The following is a 21,394-nucleotide window of genomic DNA, read 5'->3' as shown; positions in this document are numbered from 1 at the left end:
TTTGTTTAGGGATGCTGTGTAGATTGTTAGTAACTTTTATTGATTTATATAATATGCTGATATTCTAGAAGTCAGGTGCATTTCTGTATACTATTTTTACAGGGTTGTTTCTGCCAGTGTGTAGTGTGCTTGAAAAATCTATGAAAAGTTTCTCTAGGTCAACACTGGATGAATTCCAGATGAACTGATGTCAAGAATGTGACAGATCTTTTAATGTGGAATAGGTGGCAGTCTCTTTCTTTCAGTGTGCCTGATCTTTAGAGTCACTTATGAGTGTTTTGGCTTTTATTGTGCACATCGTTTTTGTGAAGACATCTGACTTCACAGGCATGTGTCTTCAGGTAGCACTCAAGACTTATTGCATAGCATTTAGACCTTTATATACAGGATTTTGTACTTTGATACTATTTTTAGAAAATCTTGAAAACTGCAGGTGAGAGAACGTGAGTGGCAAAATGACTGGTAGAAGATAATTTTTTATTATTTTATTTTTTAAGTTTTTAATCGGTGTTGGATTAAAAAATTGCCTGTCATGTTTATATGGTTTTTTAGTAGCTAGTCAGTTGGGAACTAGAGCTTTTTAAAAAGGGTACACATTATCCAACCTTTTAGGAACAACAGGTATCCTGTGTATAATCTGTGTTTTGGGATGTATGTAGTTTTAATATTTTAAAAGTTACCTTCTGTGTAACTTTATACAGAAATGAAATGCAAATATGTTTAATATAATCTTTCATCCTCAGTGTGATCATAAAACTGAAATTTGATATTGACTTAATTAAACTTGTGCTGACTCTTCTAAATGTAGTAATGTCTGTGTATGATTACTTTGCCAGTATATTGGTATGCAAGGTTTTTCTAGTGTAGAAGCATTTGATAGTGATGGAATTTTGCATTTATCAGTAGATTTTGTGTTTGTCCAATCAAAACCAGGTCCAAAGCATAGGTATCTGTTAGGAGCTTTTGCTGGTACATCAGTATTGGTTAAGGATAGATGCCTTTATACTCTTTCAGCATAGCCAGGCTGACAAAGGATGAGTATTAAATGACACTACACAGCAGATTTGTTTCCTTTTTTTTAATTAATTTCTATGGTTGATGCAATTTTGCTGTTGGTGATATTATTTTGCTGCCTTGTTCTCTAAGGAAAAGTACTTGCTCATTTATGAAGTGATTATAGACAAGTCCATTCCATGGTGGATGAGTGCACACTTTATGCCTAGAGCACTTGAGCTGTAATAGTTTTCTAGGAATACTAAGGTATGGAAAATATTAAGTAACTTTGTGCTTCCACCACTTAACATGAAAGGACTTAGACTTATTTTTTTTTTCTGTCATGATAGTCAAATGCTTGATAGAATCCCCGTATTTTTATGGGATTGGCTTTTTTCTTTAACATTAACCTTGTTTATATTAGTGAATAAAATCAAAACTGTTAAGACTTGTTAATTGATACATTCACCATGCTGCTGCTTCTGGACTTCTTTACACAATGTAGAAATTAGTAGCATTTAAACAACGAGCTGCTTGTGATTATCATTCTAGCTTCTGATATTATCTCAGAGAAGAGTGTCTGTGAGAGAAATACGCAACTTGAGCCTTTTCTTCCCAGAAAAAAAGCTGATAAAATACGCCTTAAGGAGCCAGCATAATTCTCAATAATTGTGAGATTACCAGTTCTTCCATTCTGAACGTGAAACTAGTGTGCTACCTGCAATATTCATTGATACATCCTTTTTTGTAATATGCACAAACTCCTGGGGTGAGGGAGGAAAAGAGTCTTTAAAATACTTCCATGTAGTATCCTCTTTCTGATTTCTCCTCTATAGAACTGAGAAAATTGGTAAGGAGGCCCATGGATCTGCTGCAGAAAGTACAAATATCATAGAATTGTTTTGGTTGGAAAAGACCTTTAAGATTATCAAATCAAACTGTTAAGCAACACACTGCTAAGTCCACCATTAAACCATGTCCCTAAGCACTAAGTCTACATGTCTTTTAAATACCTCCAGGCATATATTTTCCAAGACATTTCCATGTCTTGGAAATAATTCAGCTTGGACAAGATTTATTGGTGATAAGAAATGTATTAAGTTGTGATAAATGTGTGTCCATATTATTGAAACATTTTTTTTGTTTCATATCTATTTTTTTCAATTCAATTCTGTTGCATTGCTGGCAATTCTTTGACATTCTGTTTGTGTGTGAGCCTCATGCTTTTCTTTTTGGCAGAGACCAAAATTTTCTGTAACATGGATTTTAAGATCATAGTCAATAAATAATGAGATAAATGCATTCAGTTCTCACTGAAAGTAGCTGCTCACTAAACACGGCAAAATAGGACAACACTTCTGGTATCTCTTCCCTTAAATGTGTTTTGGTTCATTTCTAAATGTACGCAAGTATCAGCAAGAGCTAGTACATACATAAGCATGATGTTTTGGTTCAAAATAAAATTGTTCCTTATTATATATAGAGTTTTATTAATGAGAAAATATTCTGTCATTAAGTCTTGAAACCATGTAGTTAGATATTTTTTTTTTAATGCTAGTTTAAGCATTACTTTCATAATTAGGAGTCTTAATATTATTCATCTTTCTATTAATGAGCTAGTATAACATGTAAAAATCTATGAATAAATAGAAAGCAAACTCCTTCTAGGGTTATGTAGGTACATAGTCCTGGTAATAGCGTCATGTTTCTATAAAAAGAGGAATGACTGTATTGTTTTATGTTATTTAACATATGCAGTGGTTAATAGTTAAAATAAACCTTAACACAAGTTGAGTAGTGAGAGAATGAGGATACAGTGTAATAAAAGTGAAATTTCAAATATGAAAAGCAAGAAGAAGAATCGTTAAATTAGAGCTTTTAAAAATTTTTCTTGAAGACTGTGAACATATAAACATACCAGACCATTTACTTAAGTTTTTATTTTTGTAGGAGGAATAAACATGGGGTCACTCGTGAGAAGATTGCTCAGATGTTGGAACGATACGAATATCAAATATCCATACCTATTGTCATGAATTCAGTGGTACCTCCCCACAAAAACACTCAAAGGCCACCTCTGCAGCGAAGACATAGGTGGGGAGGCAATACAGACTCTTGGGATTCTTTCAGTATTTTCAGTAGCCGATAACACAGTTGCAGTCGCTTAATATAAATCTGTTACTTGCTCTTCTAAAATGCATCATCACCTCCAATAAAGCAGTAGATCTTCTTTGTTTCATACAGGCCTGTTTCAAGGCCATTTTCTTCTGGAGGTTGTTCCTTTAATCGACTTGCATGTAAATAAACTTGTACATTAAATGTTTTTTTAAAACCATATTTATTACAATTATAATAACTTTTACTTTAGTAAAATATTTCATATAGTATGACATATAGCAGAGTCTTCATAACCTAAGACGATGATGTTGTCATATATCAAGTAACTGTTGAGCAGTTTTTTTTGAAGAAGTCATATGTCTTTTAAAAGAGAACTAAAGCCCCAGAAGCAAAAGTTATTTATATAATAACCAATTTTAATGATTGTTATTTAGTCTGCTTAGCTTTTAGGATTTGGTTTTTTTTAAACAATTATGTCCTGGGTTGTCCTTTTGTTCTATTTGGCATGTATTGCCAGTTGGCAAATTTCTGGAATGTGTTTTCTGGTTTCAGTTACAGTGTTTGTTTTGTTGGGTTTTTTTTTGTCTCAAGCTTATCTGGCAACTGAAGCAACATTCTGCCAATACAGTCTTCACCAAGGTTAAACTGTGTAATCTGAATTATTTTTCTTATGTATTTGATCTCTGTGGTAGCATATAAACGAAGATGGTGGGTACACACCACCAACTTTTTTGTGCTAAGTAAAAAAAACCTAAGCTTTGTCAGTAAAAAACAAAACTTTCACAGCTAGGTCTTTCTAAGTTTTCTATTTTACAATACAAGTGAAGTATTAAAGCATTAGCTGTTAAGTCCCAGTGCAAAGTTCAGATGTATCGGTAAATAAATAGTGGATATAATTCTTGAAAACCACATTGCATTCCTAATTTTGGCACAGCCAGTGTCATCTGTTTAGCATGTAACAAAAGAATGAGCCAGCATGGAGACTGACTAATTTACTGACCTTTTTCTCTTAAAAAATAAGTTTGTAAGTTTTCACTTTGCTTGCCCTCTAACAGCTTGCTGTATTAATAAAATATACTTGTATTCAGAGTTGTTTTAGTAGTTCAGTGCAACAGTTTTTATTCTTTTCAAGCTAGTAGGATTTTTTACAGATGAGCATTGTTAACCTGCTAGCTGAAATAACCTGTTTTCAGGTCTAACTGCATTTGGTTTCTGTACAGATCGAATGACTAGATCTTTGATAGGAAGTTTTGTCAAGCACGTGGCTAAAACAATTTTCATGGTTTTCTATTACTAATTTGGAATAATAGCCATCAGAATTTTGAAAATACTCAAGCCAGCATGATTTTTAATAGACAATTTTTTAGTATGCTCTAAAAATTAATTAAACTTTAAAATCTGAATACCATGAAAGTTGGAAATCCAGGTATACAACCAAGTATCTTTCTGAGTTTTTCTACACCTATTGTGGAAATCTAAGTTTGTACAATTTAATGTGTATCTTCAATAACATTTTCATAAGAGATTCTATAAATTATAAAAGTTCAAGTGTTCAGTCTTGCACTTTGGTGATTGTTTTAATTATTTGAAAAACAATAAACAATGTTTCAGTAGTGCATGAATTGTTAGTATATCAAATTATGTGTATATATAAAAGAAAGCTCTCCAACTATATTAATTGTCTTTCCTCATTGTCTTGTTACTCATACCAATTATATTACTGTGTTTTAGTTTTCCTGGTTACCTTTTTCCATGTCTCAAAAGAATCATGGAAATTGTTGTAAAAGGTCAGTAAGACTTTAACTATCCCAAAGTTTTTATATTTGAACATGAAAGCATAGTTCAAGTCAGAGTAGGATTGAAAGGATTTAGAAAGACTACTGTTATTTACTCTATATTTAAGCCATAATAAAGTGAATAGAATTTGAGAATGTGTAATATCAGCACAGTATGCTAAGATATGACTAAAAAGAGCTAATTATTGAAAACTGATGTTGTATCTTCGGGTACTTTCTGTCTTCAATTTTTAAAGGAAATGGATGATTTTTTTTTTCAATATTTAATTGCCATTTAAGTTCTCTATAACTGAAATTTGCATTTAAATAGATGTGAATTCATATTCTCTTGAAATAACACACTATCTTGTGTGTTATCTTTTTAATAAATTGTTGGTGGATGGTGGTTTTGATATGCAAAGCATGCTGTTTTATAATAGGCTTGCAGTTGGCAAAGGACCGTTAACGTGAAAGGAATGATTGGCAATTTGGCACTGTATCAAACATTTCTTGTAAACTGCTTAATCTATAAACCTGAATTCCAAGGTAAGTACAATGACACCGTAGGTGAAAACACAGTGGAATTACTGTCTGTGTAGCACCTCTTTGTTTCATGGTATATTTAGATTTTGTGAGGATATGACAGCCATGGTTGTGTGTATATCTCAGACAGGAGTTGCTTTTACACTACAATAGTTATATGTAAAAATAATAAAAATATTATGGTAATACGCATGGCAGGTATTGAATTTCTCCTGCTCCTTCACAAACAAGGAAAATTACTTATTTTGTCAAAAAATATGGACAAGAAATGTAAGAACTCACTGTTCACTTAGGCTAGGGTTCTAAAAAATTTTAATATCTGGCATATTTTTAATGCAATGCACCTGTTTGTAACAATAATGTGCCTAGAGTGAAGGTTTCCTACTGGTTTAGATTTTTAGTAAATTACTAGTTCATCACATTTTACGAAGTAATAGTGTCTGATTTTTTTTTTAATGTTACTAATGCATAGAACTTTAATGTCCTGGATGCAAATTCTAAGTATCTGCTACTAGTGAGATGTTTGGTAAGTACGTTTAAATTTACAATGCTCAGCTGTCGTTTTAACATCCTACTCTTTTAGGCATGAAATTTAAATGAGAATTATTGCAGAACATACATAATTTGGTTCATAAACAGACCAGTTAGCATCATCTATATAGGATTATGTGTTGCTGTAGAAAAAATAGCTCTAGTTCTAGTGTTTTGGCTAAGCTGCTGTTTCTTGTTTTGTTAGTTTACTTACTTTATCAAAAGTTTTCTTCAGCCTTGTCTTTGACAGATGATTGAGTATTCCTGTTTTTCTTTTGTTTGGAGAAGAAAAAACAAAACAACAAAAAACCCCAAACAACCCACCCACAAACCAAAAATAAACCACCCCAAAACCCACAAAATTAAACCCTGTGTGCTGGTTTTGACTGGGATAGAGTGAAATCATCTTTATAGTAGCTAGTTCATGACTATGTTTTGGATTTGTGCTGGAAATTGTGTTGCTAACACAGGAGTGTTTTTGTTATTGCTGAGCAATAGCAGCTTGTCAGGGCCTTTTCTGTTTCCCACCCCACCCCACCAGCGGGTGATACAAGAAGCTGGCAGGGGACATAGCTGGGACAGCTGACCCCAACTGACCAAAGAGATATTCCATACCATATGATGTCATGCTTAGCATATAAAGCTGGGGGAAGAAGGAAGGGGTGGGTGTTTGGTGTGATGGCTTTTGTCTTCCCAAGTTACTGGTATGCACGAGGTAGCCCTGCTTTCCTGGAGATGGCTGAACACCTGGCTGCTGATGGAAAGTAATGGATTAATTCTTTGTTTTGCTTTGCTTGTGTGCACAGCTTTTGTTTTACCTATTAAGCTGTCTTTATCTCAACCCACGAGTTTTCTCACTTTCACCCTTCTGATTCTGTCTCCCATCCCAGCAGGGGGGAGTGAGCAGCGGCTCATTGGGGCTGAACTGCCTACTGGGGTTAAACCATGACAACCAAATGTAACAGTTTTTCTGTTTTTCATTTTATTTGTTAACATATGATGTTAAATGATCTCCTATGATGGATTCTGTCTTCTGTTCTTGTAGTCATGTCCTCTTTAGGTTCGTTTAAAGCTTGTTTGCCATGTTGCTTTTTTTTAAGCTTTCTGTCTTTAAGTAGAAAGCCAAGGTTTTTGTCTCTTGTCATCTGTCTCTTGAAAACTTCTGCAGAGATGGTCATTTTTCTTTGTTTCTCTGCTAATAGATAATTGAAAAACAGGCTTTGTCTACCTCAGATGGGACCCATAACATTTACATTTGCTTTGCATCTGTCTTTTCTGATGTAATTTAGACACTTGGTGTTTTCTTCTTTGAGCTGACCAGTAAGATCCATTTTCAGTGAATTAGAAAAAAACCAAAAAGTTACTTTTGTATTTTTTCTTTCACATGTGATACCTGTAGTTTGAACTGCTGCTTCTTCCTTACAATCTTATTTTCTGGACTAAATGTTTTCCCTCTGTGCTGTTACATTATAGAGTTGAGGTGACTGAGTATATGTTGAGATTTGGGTGTTTTCGATACAAAGAACAGAGACATTATAATTCCCAATATAGAGTGGTAAGAAGACATAGTGTTGAAATGCAGTTAATAAAATTGAAATTAAGTATGCAACTTGAAAGAGTGATCAGGTGTTTCATATAGGTCAGATGTGGAAATATTTCACTTCAGTGTTTTTACAATGACACTTTCTCGTTTCAATGTTTTGTGTTCTCATCCTTTTGAAATAGAGCAGAGATTAAAGCTCTTTAATAAGAATTTCCTAGGTGAGAATCTACTTGTATATCAATTTTTTTTCTTTTTATAGGCTAATTGGTTGAAATCAGCTGTAAATCACCTTATTTTGAGTTCAAAGAAAAAGATATTAAAACATAGCTGGTCTTTTAAGGATTTAGAAATAAAAGTGGTAAGTAACAGGATTTGTCAAGGTCAGATCATCTCAAATTTGTCTAATTTATTTCTGTAGCAACGGAGAAGCAACAAGTGGTGTTTAAAGCCTGAGATAAACTGTCAGTGTCATTCTAGATCAAGAATAATAAAAGCATTGAAGTATTCCATCTGGAATGGGTCTTTGCAGCTTCCTTTTAGCTGGTAATGCTGCTACTTCATTTTGCAGGTAGGCCTGCAGTTTGTGACCATTTAATGGGTACCTTACTGATACATAGTGCTGTTGTGACAATACCATGTTGTGCCAAGTCAAGCAGACTGTATCCATGAAGTCATTTTTTTCAGTTGTGCTTGCAGTCTTATTAGTGATGTTAAGTATTCTTTCTTTTTTGAGTTGTTACTGGAATTAAACTTTTGTGGTCTATCAAGCTGATATCAAATTAACTTATATAATCACATGAGTCATCATGCTTATCCCTTTTAAATATTTCCCTGATACTACCTCTAAGTATTCTAAAGTCCATAGGATTTAATGGAAACATAGTAGAAAAATACTTTCTAAGCAAAACTTTTTGAATATGTGCTTGTGTGTTGTCTAACTCCACTGATTTAAAAAAGCATAAATTCTTAAATTGCTAACAAATTAGGAAGTGCTGCTTTAGCTGACTGACTAAACATTTGCTTATTTCTAGGAGGTTTTACTCTATCATTTACAAATCAGTCTTTGTCATGGGCCTATAATGCTGTTTGGCTGTTGTGTTTTTTTTTTTGTGATAATTCTAATTTATTTTTTTCTTTCTTCATTGGCAATAGGTTTTGGTAACCTATACTGAGGGTTAAAATAATCTGTAAGAAGTTACTGAGCAGTTTATCCCACATCTTGCTCTTAACCATGAAGAGCTTCTAAAGTCTCATGAACCCGGCTTACAATTGGATTGACCATACTACTTGTCCCCCGTTTAGCATTTTTTCTGATAGTTTTCCCATATTCCTTGTGTAAGATGGATACACTGCTTTACAGGGATCTTGACAACAAAAGTACAGACATCAGATATTTTACCTGAAGGAAGACAGGTATACATATTTGAGCTTAATTTGCAGCTCTGCAGCTGTTTTGTACATGTGCTAAATATTCAATGAAGTATACCTGATACAATTTCAAAACTTTCAATACAATTTCAAAGCTATTTTCACTTTATGCAAACTGCAGTTAGAAGGCTGTGCAGCAAAATTGCATAATATATAGGAGTATAAGTAGAACTCTATGTATGTGTACATAGAAGGCAAAGTTAGAGCATTGTGTTTTGTTCTGTTTTGTTCCAGCAGTCTAGACTGAGTTCTTGTTTCTAGTAGTTAATACTTAGATGATGTCCATAATGCTGCCCTTTAGAGTCCTAGGTCTTGAGGACTGGTTTTGCTGTGAGGAAAGACTGCTAACTGTGGTTCAGCTTTCTACTGCTCTGTAGGGAATTGAGCTTTAAAAAGATCAAATGAATTTGTATTTCACCTGGTTGAGAATGCCAAGCTTGGAGCTTACTGATACCAATGAGACGAGACATCTTGGAGCTGATTAGGGTGGTGAGTGCCTGGAGCACATGATCTGCAAGGAAATGGATTGTTCAGCTTTGAAAAGAGAAGGCAGTGGCTTAATGAGGTCTTCACCTACCTAATAGGAGAGTATAAAAGTGGAGCCAGGCTCTGCTTAGATGACAAGCTGTGGATAGAAGCTGCAACATCAGAATTCCAATTAGATATTATTAGGTTGTGTAACTGCTGTCTTTGGAGTACTTGTCTGGGCAAGGCACTGAGCAATGAGATCTCACTTGGTATTGTTTTGAGCAGAGGTTGGACCATGTGATCTCCAGAGGCCCTTTCTGACGGAAATTATTCTGTTCCAAGGAAAATAGCAAGAGCACTGTCCAGAATATCAAAAGTTAGCTCTTACCTATCAGAGAAGCATTTTAAATCACTAACAGAATTGCTTCCTGGTTTCAGGGTGTCAGATGCAGCCTTGTGTTAATACAGAAGTCCATGATTCTCTCCAATTTCAGATGGGCACTAAATTTCTGCCTTCACTTGTAGAAACAAAACTGGCTATATCATTTATTCTAGTTACTTTGGTTCATAGCTGTATTGACAGAGTTGCTCACTGTCCTGGTTTGAAGATCCTGATAACACATTTAGCTGATCTCCTTTTTTCTCCCACAGGCACTGTTCATGACCCACTTGCCTCGTTAGTGTCATTGTCTTTCTAGACTTAGAAAATACTGGTATATATTAGTTTTTATCTAAACTACTTATTAATGTTTTGTTCAGAGACAGACTTCTGTTGACACTGTGTTGCGGAATTGAAAGATATTTTTCTGCATATGTCCATCCCCAAAACTAGGAACAATACAGGGCTGTTTTGATAAGTCATAATCTTTAAGGAGTAATTAATCATGCCTTTTGTGTTTCTCTAGTCCTTTTGGTGAAAGATGTTTAACAGGGAAATATTTCATACAGCATTTCAGATGTATATCATGAGCGTGGTACCTGTAACAGATGTTTTGAACAGCAACACTGTCTGCAATTACAAGTATTTGAATTTGAATGTTGTTATAATCTGGATTAGAGTCTGGTTACTTAATATTTCCTGATACTGTTTTCTTTATGGTTTTCCTCTTATAACTTTTCCCCTCTCCCCCATTTTCCTGGATAGAGCTTATCAAGTGGAATTGCATAACCAGATGCCTGGAAAGCAGCAGATTGAAAGGGAGAGGAACTGAAAAATGGATTGTGAGGTGGCTCCCAGAGTTTCATTTTTGAACACAGATCATATTTCTCCAAAAATGAAGGACCCAGTCAGATGCCATGCTGTCTTGTATTTGAACTGGTTAGATTATATATACATTATGTAGTGTGTTTTATCTGTAACAGCAACTTTTTAATTTGAAAAGAAAAAGCTTGAGCTTTTTTAAGGTAGTTATTAGAGTTTTGTGTGTTTCTTCAATAGCTGTGAGTTGACATTAGGCAAATGGTCTTTGCATTTGCAGTGGATAATGTTGTTTGTGTGTGGTCAGTCAAAGTCTTCACCAGGGCACCTCATGGTTTTCAGCCTGGCCCACCAGCTTTGTAAGATGTGGAGTGTAAAGCGTGTTTTGGTGTTGCTGAGGCGAGGGTGCTTAGGACTTGGTGAGAACTAATAGCTTCATACTTACATAGGCAGAAGTGCTATAGTTTATCCAGAAGATAATGGAAAACTCAGATTGATCATTGTCTGGGAAGGTGGGATTTTTCTGTACTTTGTCAGGTTGTCTTCATGCTTGAGCTGGCATCATCCAAGTAATAGAACTTAGGTCATCAAACTTGACAAGATGATTCATACATAACACTGGCATCTGTGTCCATCGTGTTCTCTTCAAAAGACTAAATGTTGAGAGAGACAACTTAAATGAAAATGGATTCTGTGAACCTTCATGGGTGAGAAGGCTGATGATAAAGCTGCAGTTTCTTCTCTGTATTGTAGGTGTATCCCCTGAAGATGGATTCAGATTGCCTGTAGCATTTCACTTGATCCTTTTTTGACTCCTCCTTAACCTGCATTTTAACACTGAGCAGTACTTAGTATTGCAGAGACATCCAGTAAAACAAAACATGGTGGCTCTTCTCTCTGTTAGCATCCGTCAGTACTTTTATTTTTCATTTTTTAAAAATATTTTTCCAGTGCCACGGGATCAGGTGAGATATTTATGGCACCTAAGTGAGGCTGAAAGCAGCTTTTGAGTTGTTCCACTTGTTCAGGAAGTCAGTGTTTTGATTCTGAGCAGAAGTATATTCAGGATGTGTCACAGGAGAAGACTTGGAGATCATTCAGATAGATCTGATCCAGTAGCCAGTTTATTGAGTTCTAATCAGTAAATTTAGGTATGCAAAATATTAAATAAGTACAGATGGAGTGACAGTCAATACTGTTTATTACACGTAAAGTTAGTATGGGATACAATTATTATGTACACTTAGTATGTGTATCTTTAATTTTACGTGCATGCAAAAAATGCTCTTTACTGAAGAAACTTAACCCGTCAATGTCTGGTGGCAGGTAAGTGATCTCTCAGCGTTGAGGGGGTAACTTTGAGAGGTGTCCCTGTTTAAAGGGAGATCACCATCACACAGCCAGTTGCTATGGAGGGGGAGCTCAGGGCCCCGATGGTCGCAGATATTTATACTGTAAAATGTTTGTAGACAGATTTTTTTTGCTGTATTCATGCAGCTTTGTTGCTTATCAACCCAGTCTCCAGGCAAACCAGCTTTTTTGGGGTTGGTGCTGAGGGTGATAGCCTCACACAAGATTAACTTTGATTATACTTACTTGCTGAGTGTCTGCCTGGACCAAAGGAAAGTTAGATCTGCTGAAGTAAAGGTAGGTCATAAGGAATTCAGTAATGCACTTGGACTTACCAGGTGAAGAAGCTGAAGTGTATGCTAGTAAATGCCATTATATGTAAGCAGCTCTCCTTTAAGTTTGATGTTGAAAACCCACTCCAGAGACTTGGACATTAATGATAACATACATTTCTGAAATAACATATACCTCACTTCTAAATGTTATACATAATTGTTTTTTAAACTTACTGGTTCCTCTATATGTCTTTACAGCCATGACTGCAGGCAATTTTTGGTGACAAGCAGACATCAGCTTAGATGCATGCTAGAGCTGAAGGTTGTACAGCTGCAAAGAATTAACACTCTTCTGGTTTTGCCATTTTCCAGCAAAATATGACTGACTTCTTTATTTTTGTTGTGTGTTGTGCCTTAGTAATTCTGAAAGTGCATTTTTTTCTCCAGTAAAGCGCATAATCTGAACACTGAGCCTCAGGCAAGCTGGACAGTGCTAATCTGAGCAGCAGGTTACAACCTTGAAGTCATGTGTAACAGAGATATCACAAAAAGCTTTTAATATTGTCTTAAACAGTAGGCCGAGAAATTTCAAAGTGTTTGTACAGAAGGGTATGTCTTATTTCCACAAAAATGGTAATAATATTTTTTCAGGTCTGTTATTACTAACCATTTTTTTAAATGCACAATATATAGCAGAATTTAAATACCAACTGAAACGGCACCTTTTTTCTTTTCCTTTTTGCATGCTTTGTATGTCTCTAAAAGCAGCTCGCTAGCAAACACCCCTGTAGAGATGAGAAGTCTGTCTCCATGCTGGTTCTTGAATTTTCTCAGTGTTTATATGACATATGGTTTTACAATAAGGAAAACTCATCACAAGACATGTAGTAGGTGGACTAAAAGAAGAGGAACTGAGATAAAATTAAAGAAAACTAGCAGATAATTTGTTTCACAGATTACAAAAACCTTAACATGGTACTGGATATACCCCAGGCAGTAAATTCTTATCTATGCCATCATGGTGCATTAGAGTGGCTCTTCAGGGTAGTATTTTCTTAAAATCCATTGGAAAACAAAAATTGTCTGAAAAAGTAAAGAATACAAAATTTTACTGATCTGCATTTACATCACTCTCCTTTTTGCTTTAGTCCTTTCTTTAGGAAATCCATACCTTTAGAAAACTAATTTTGCTGAACTGCTATGAAACCTCCATGTTTCCAAATCATAGAAATTATGTAGCTGTTGTATTTAATACTAACTGTTGAATGTCACTGTAGAAGGTTATATCCAGGTATGCTACATCATCAGCCTGGACCAACATTTGCAGTTGTTGTTATTTTGATATGCAACAATTTAATGCAATAACAGCTGTTAGTTTCTCTGGATCATTTGCGTTCTTCTCCCATTATTTGGTGGATGTATTTCTGCTGTTCTTGCATTCTAAAATGGCTCTTGTCCATTGTGGTTTTCCTTCCTGATTCAGAATTATTGGTGAGAATAAATAAATATGCTGACTTCTGAGACTCTTTTCTCCCCCTCATATATGCAGAGTTCTACACTACCTTTTTGTGTGGCATTCTAGCCTAAGAAGGTTTCTGTCAGCATTGTCCTGGGAGTGTTGTCAAACGTGTCAGGAGTTAGGTACCAGAAACATGCTTGAGTCAGTGTTAGAGAAGTTCACTTCCATCAGCAGCAGTGTGAATTCTCTTCTGGGGGGAGTGGCAATCAAGAGTATAGCTACAATAATACCAAGACTGGACAAGTCCATTCCTTTCCTGTGGCTGTGCTGACATAGGCAATGTGGTTGTTGCTCCTGCAGAGCTGTTACTGGGTAGCACAAGTGCCATTACATACAACACTAAATTCTTGGAATTGGTGCACAGGTCTGATGTTTCATTCCCCATTCCATTAAAAGTAGTTAAAATGGGATGTTATTTTCTATTTCACTTCTAAAGAGTTTTACGCTTCTGAAACTGATTTTAAATAATGGATTTTCATCACTGAAGAAGGAAGTTAATGTCAGGATTTAAGACATAATGAGTGTTTAGCATATGATTTCTGCAAATCTGGGTTATAAGTAAAAAAGTAATCTCTCCAACTACCATTGCAGATGCTTCAGTTTTGTATAATTTAATTAAATAGACAAGTAAGATCTAATAAATCCTAAAACTTTGTTTGGCATCCCATGACTCTTTTTGTGGGAAGAAAACAGCCATGTTGCTGAGTAGGGAATGCATTGTGAGCAGAATTCAGAGTGGAATTTGAATTGGCTGACTTCAAGCATTGGCAGTATACACATTTGCACTTAAACCATAGGGTGCTGTATTGAAAATACACTGATTTGGAAAAGGGGAAGTCAGTTTTTATTACTTGGAGCAAAGCACCATTGGGACTTGAATGCCAACATTTGAAGAAAACCCCATTTCTTAGTAGGATGTCTCATCTGGATGCCATTATAGAGCAGTAACATTTGTGTGCTTTCCAACAAGTTATTTTCAGAGATTCATAGTGCAATTTGCAGCAATATCAAGGCACCAAGACTTTTTAATCTTGTTCCAGTCAAGTGACTTTGTGGCTGCACTGAGGTGGAGATGCTTCACACTCAGAAAATTAGGAGAGTTTGCTTTGTAGTTCCAATTAGAAAGAATTTATGAGACTAACAATGAATAAATTTAAGAATGAATAAAGGCTAAACGTAGGTTTCCATAGGTAGCCTGCTAGTGACTCTGCCTTTCCTTCTGCATGCACAGTCATTTTTTATTTTTTTTTTTACCTCTCTCTTTTCAGAATACAGCACCTAAACCAGCCTATGTTATGTGTGAGTGCCCAGAAAATAAATAATTTTACCATATGGCTCTTCTAACTACTGCTTTGTTTGCTTTAGTGTGTTGTGTGAAGTACGATCCTGAACAAAGAGTTACAGAAAAGCAAGGAATTACAGAAAAGGAGCAGGTCTTTGATATGAAGATTTATGAGTCAAACCTAGCTTTGAAAATCTGATCTTGCTCTGAAGTGTTGCATAGGAAGAAGTTAGATTTCTGAACTAGGTTTTTCTTGGGCGTGTTCATTTCAGAGTTAGCTGGGTGATGGGCTAACATCAAGATTTCAGATGTTCTGAAAAGAGTTACAAAAATATTTGCAGATAACTGCCTGCAACTCTTTATTTTTCTGTAGTGTGTTTTTTGATTTAATAAAATATGAAATATTTTTTCCAAATATGTCTGCATCCACATATAATATACTGAGCAACAAATATCAAGAGTTGCTGTAGTCACTGCACCTTTACATTATTCAGATCTTTGGTTAGTATGTTTTGAATCTGAGTCCAGCTTATCTAAGTAAAGTCCATTTACTCTTAATGGATAAAATTTTCTTACTACATCTTCCACTTAGTACCTTTCTGGTCAGCATGTCACTTAATGACATTTCAGAATAGCGGTAGCTCTTAAGCATATATTATTCAAACATCACTTAGAGAGACATTCAGAAATTTCTTCTGACTTGCAATGAATCGTGATACTTTTTGCAAAGCGAAGCTGAGATGGCAGCTATGTTTATTTAAATTGGTTTTAATTGCTCAGGATTGTTCTGAATTGTAAGATGTGCATTTGTTCAATTAATAGAAGGTTTTATTTGGGATTTTATCTATTTAAAAAAGCAGACAGTCTATGTTTGATCATATTAACATAAAATACCTGCTCTTCACATTGAACACCATGAATACATGATTACTGAGATTGTTTTTTCACATTTTGTTGTTTGTTTTGTTTTTATTTTCACACAGGGAGAAAATTTTAAAGAAGAACTGTGGGCACTTAGGGACAAATGGAAAGCAGAGGAAAAAGCGACAAAGAAACAACAAAATGAAAGGTCATAATACAGAAATTACAAGGAAAAAGTTAGGTGGAGCAGTTCATCATCCACTTCCAGATGACCCGGACACATTGGAAAGTGAAGAGGATGATTCAGAAGAAGAAAACAGCAAATCATTGTGCACCTTCAGTGAAGGTCCAGAGGATCCAGCAACAGTTTGTGAAGAGCAGGTTAATAATGATGATGAAAGTCTAAAAGAAGCTGCTGTAGTTTCAAAAGAAAAGTTTTCAGTCACTGTGTTTGAGGTCCCCATGATGTCACACAGTGCACTGAAAAATGAATTGCCTGTAGAAAGTGACAGTTCACTTCTAATAGCTGTAGAATCTTGTTCTACTGAAAACCTAACAAAAAACCTGTTCAGTGATGAGGAAACAAATCAAAAGCACAAAGAAATTCTTCACAGAAGCAGTTTCCTAAAAATAAGCAAGGATAAAAATTCTATCCAGGAAACAGAAGGCATTTCTGAAGATGATAACAGGCCAATGTTAAGCGCAGAAAACAAACTCAGATCGTATCAAGTTACATGTGACCCTGATGTGGAAGCTAAGCTTTTCAGTTTAAACAGTGAAGAAAAAGAAATCTCTCAGTGTTACATTTCAAACATATGTGATACTGTGCCTGATACAGAGGACAAAAGAGCATTAAAAGGAGAAGAGAATAGTTCTAATGCTTGGGCTTTTTTTCCAATTAATTTACCTACAGAAGAATTGCAGCAGGGCTTTGATACACAAGTTTCTATCTCTTCTTGGTCTGAGGATAAATTTGTATGTGAACAGAAACCCAAAAAAATGAGGCAACCTAAACAGACTCATTCTAACAGTTCAACACAGCTGAACTGCTGTTGGTCAAATGAAGGATTGGTAAAGGAAAGCCATTGGGTAGCAGTAACTGAGGAAGCTGGTAATGCAATTAGCAATGGTCTGTCAGCATCTCCAGCTGGTGAAGTGCTCTTTGATTCCCTTGGAGAAGCTGGGGCCACCTTCATGCAGCATTTGAGTGAAGCAAATGTTCCAAGAAAGGATGCTGCACCAACTACATCAAAGAGGAAAGGATGCAGAAGAATTGTCAACTTAGCACCAAAGTTTAATCTCCCAAGACAGATTGCTGGTAGTACGGAAGGGGAGAAAGAAGTCCTAGTAAAAGATGATGTTCCTCAAAAAAGTGTTTTGGAAGTGGAGCAAAAGAGCTTTCTAAGCGAGGTCTGTGGAGGGGAGCATGAGCAGAACTGTGCATTGCAGGAATATTCTGCACCTTACAGTGGCACTGAGGCAACCTATTCCTTACCCACCCCAGATGCAGATGCTCTGTTACATGATATTTCTTACACTCATTCAGGACAATCTTCTCCTATGCCAAAATATTCCTGCAGGGCTTGTATAGTTTCCAGGAGAAAGGTGGAGCAAGATAGAACTTCTAAGCAGCAACAGGTACTTGATAAGAAAGAAGGCAAGACTGAACATGTTTCTTCAGAGGTTACAAATAGCCAGCCAGATATTTTATCTTCTGTTAAAGCTGTTTCTGAAGACCCAGAAGATTCTAGTACCTTGACAAGCTGTGGTGAAAATGTGCACGAAGCAGATGATCCAGAGCCAGCAGAGGTCTCACAATTTGAAGATAGTCAAGATGTGAATGTGAAATGTAGTTTTCTAGGACTTCCCTTGTCATTGGCATTTGCTTTTCAGCTTGTGCAGCTTTTTGGTTCTCCAGGTCTTCCACTGGGTAATACTCTTCTCTCTACGCTTATATAAAAAAAACAAACAAGCAAAAAAACCCACATACCACCCAAGCCCCAAAAAACCCCCCTAATCCCTATGATTAAATACTCAGGTTTATTGCAGGTGCCAATTAATCACCTATTGATCCCATTGAAAGGAATCACTCCTGCTTTGGCGATTGTTTTTATTTTTAATTAAAATCATCAGTCTCTGTCGAAGGTGCCATTGGGTTTTCTCTCGCATTTGTAGTCCCTTTAGTAACAAAGTCTGACTCTCCGAAGCATAAAGCTCTTGTTGCTGTTTTAATGCATCCTACTGATTAAGACTTTTCTGTGTTGATTACAAAACTAAACTAAAACAGGATACAGAATGTTTTCCTCTTACACAAAGGTTGCATGTTTGTTTTTACAGTCCACCTGGTTAATATAGTACCATTCCTTTATTTAGTAAAGTTTTCATAGACCCTTATGTGGCTTAGATATTTTTAAAAATCTTTCCCAGAATCTAATTTAATTTGAAATAGAATATAAAACCTGCAAGATGCAGTTTCTGATAGTGATTACCTTTTTTTTAATCATGCATGATTAAGAAGTGTCACAGTGTTGTACACTTGCCTTCCAGGGCTCCGGTTGTGATATTTTTGTACTTTCAGTTTAATCATTTTAAGTAAGCAGTTAGAAGTGTGACAGTGAATCCTCAAAGGAGTTGTGTGTGGCAACCATGATTTCCAAACGTACTGCAGGCTAACACAACCCTACAGAGCTGCAGCCAGCAACTACAACAGACATTTGTTTGGAAGTCACTCTGGAACACAGTGCTGTGTACACACCTGCTGAAAGAGCCACATTCCCTGTGCATAAAGTTCTGCAAATTCTTTGGTTCACATTTAGTCAGTGGAGAAACAGTAGCTTTGATTTGGCCAACAAATAGGATTGAAAAGCACAGACCGATTTTTCAGCACTCAGACCTTGACACCTGTTTGTTTCAGTGGAATTCAAAGTTAAGCATGTACATTCACGTGAAAACTTTAAGAGGACAACTGAGGAGAAGCTTATGTCTGTTTATCTGCTCAAGCTGACCTCAAGATTTGTTTTTATTGTAAAAGTCATTGGCAATGGTACCTGCCAGAACAGTGATGTGAACCACTGGCAGCATTGCTTGTTGGTCCCGAGGACCTGCAGTGCTGCTTTCTCTGCATCTGGCACCACACACCAAAGAACTTGGCATATAGAACTGACACAGAGCAGAGAAGTACTGCTGATGTCCTCAACTATTGCATATATAACATTTTTCTCCTCCAAACTTGATGAGTCTTTGTATTTGTGATCTTGAATTTCATCATCTTCAAGGGAGTTGGCCATGACTTGAAAACAGGGATCTTCCAGGAAAAAAAACAAACAAACTAGTATTTTGAATCACTCAATAGGTCAGTGAACCAGATGTTGTTCTCTGAGTCAGTAACAGCTACAATTCTCTGGTGTTCAGATGAGTTTCCTTGGAAATAACCTTTAAGAAATACAAACCCACCCTGATATCTCTCTGAAGCCCTACCAGCTCATGATTGCTATTTGTTGGGTTTTGTTTTGGGTTTTTTTTCCCATCAGAATTGCAACTGCTGTCTGCAGGAGGATGGCCACATTTTCATTGGACTATAATTTTCCCACAACTTAAAGAACTCTTGTGCTTTTTCTGACCTGTTACATATTGATAGACTACTACATATTCATCTACAAATTTGAGCTGTAGTTTATTTCAACACTGACAACTGCAGTCAGTTCTTACTGAAATTCTGGGGGTGGGCAATTTTTGGTACATGAATGTTTTTTGTTATTTATAAATGAAAGATTTAGTTGGTTGACTTGCTTGTATGATTCTCATATAGCCATAGAATATGTTTTAGACTGTTTTCCTACAAAGAACCTGGTTTTAGCTTCTTAGTGTTAGAGTTCAAACATTTTAGAAAGTAATTTATTTAGTGCTGCTCTAATTCTTATAATTAACATTTTACAATTTAAAGGTAGTTACTGAAGTTGCATTTAGTTTAATTTATGGGCTAAAAGCTTTCTGTTTTTCATGTTTGTGCCTGGTTTGCAGGGATGATGTGGGGGAAATGAAAGTTTGATTGGAAAGCCTCTGCCTAAAAAAAGAATCCAAAGCCAAATCTCCTCCCCCCTCCACCCCCATCCCATGTCCTGGCCTTAGATTCTAGAAAACCTAAATCCTTACTTCACTGCTGGCTCATTTAAGTATCTTTTGATTTTAAAAATAAAAGAAATCTATATATATAATGTGTGCAAAAATTGTAATTCAGAGACACATTTTGGCTATGGAGAGATCTGAACACTCAACTGCAAAAAATATTCTCTTCTGCAGAGTCCTTGTTGCCAGATGATTATGTAGTTCCTCTTGACTGGAAAGTTTCAAAGATGATCTATTTACTGTGGAAGACCTCTGTGGAGGTACGAATTTTAGGGCGTTTCAGAAGGCCTTCCAATATTCCAGGTGTGAAGGGGAATTACTGAGTTCATAAGCAATAATATGTTCATTGCTAGTAAATTTGCTTTGGTTTTTAATACCCAAATAAGGAGACAGATGTTTTATATACTCTTCTGAATAGTTCCAGAACCAGCTTCAGGCCATGGTAGAATTCAGGTTTTGAAAGATAAGCTTCAGAAATGTATACAAAGTAGTTGAAGAGGAAAAAAACCCTGTTCCTTGACACTGGTGTCCTGACTTGGCCTGTGTTCAGTAAGTTCAACCTGCCATCATCTGGTTGTTTTCCTTCTTATCGTTTTCTCCCATCATCTGATCAAATTTTGTCCTCCAATCCCTGTAGCTTCTTGGTGCTACAACAGAGAGTTGTAGCAGAGAAGTCATTCTGAGTGACGGCAAATTAATTGTCCTTGTCTAGTCAGAAAGTGTTAACTTACAAATTACTTTTTTCCCCTTCTGTGGTTGTTATTTTGTGAACATGTGTTTTTATTTAAGGAGCACTGTAGTATCTGATACTGGAAATTAGGAAAATCTTGTAGATACATTGAAATAATAATTTTAAAATAGAGCATGGACTTTGCTATTTCCCAAAATAACAAAAATCTCTTGTTACATGCTTTCTTCTTTTCTCTGGACTATTATTATCTATTTTAGGAAAAACAGAAAACAAATGAATTGCAGAATGGAAAGGCCTTGGCTGGTAAGTGGATTCTGTGATACAATAACTGTATAAAATATTTCTTATTTAGAAGAGAAAATAGTTAATGCTGAAGAGTGTTGAAGGTTTTCAGCACAAATGAGGGATAACTCTCCTCCTTGGGCAAAAGCCCGAAGGGTGTGATAAATGAATCTGTGCCTCTGTTGATTGTACATTGCACAGCAGAGCTACAGTTGCTGTGAATCATCACTTCACCTTTCCTGGTGCAAGTGCTGAAATTCCTTGCCTTTTAAAGTTTCTGACATGGAATTAATCCAATACCTAGCTCAAGCTGACCCATTCCAAATCACAAGGACATTTAGCATGAATAAGTCTTTCTTTAGAATTTATTTCTCTGAAAGTCTGAACACCTTCAACTTCATTAAACTTAATG

At 35.9% G+C, this 21,394-nt stretch overlaps 1 protein-coding gene across 12 annotated transcripts in view; it reads left to right on the top strand.

The window, feature by feature from the left end:
• LOC127395445 (NEDD4-binding protein 2-like 2) overlaps positions 1-21,394 on the top strand; it is a 38,427-nt gene that overhangs the window by 16,366 nt on the left and 667 nt on the right. For 10 of the 12 annotated variants that reach the window (XM_051642564.1, XM_051642487.1, XM_051642496.1 and 7 more), the window contains 4 exons: positions 2,944-3,087; positions 16,007-17,814; positions 20,184-20,269; positions 20,958-21,003. In XM_051642564.1, the coding sequence (XP_051498524.1) occupies positions 2,944-3,087; positions 16,007-17,814; positions 20,184-20,269; positions 20,958-21,003 (2,084 nt within the window). Of the gene's footprint in view, positions 1-2,943; positions 4,734-16,006; positions 17,815-20,183; positions 20,270-20,957; positions 21,004-21,394 lie in introns of those variants that run through there. The other 2 variants (XM_051642524.1, XM_051642579.1) reach the window with 2 other exon arrangements.

This window comes from Apus apus, chromosome 1 (genome assembly GCF_020740795.1).
Source record: "Apus apus isolate bApuApu2 chromosome 1, bApuApu2.pri.cur, whole genome shotgun sequence".
NCBI lineage: Eukaryota > Metazoa > Chordata > Aves > Apodiformes > Apodidae > Apus > Apus apus.
This window is presented reverse-complemented; position numbering and strand designations above follow the sequence as displayed.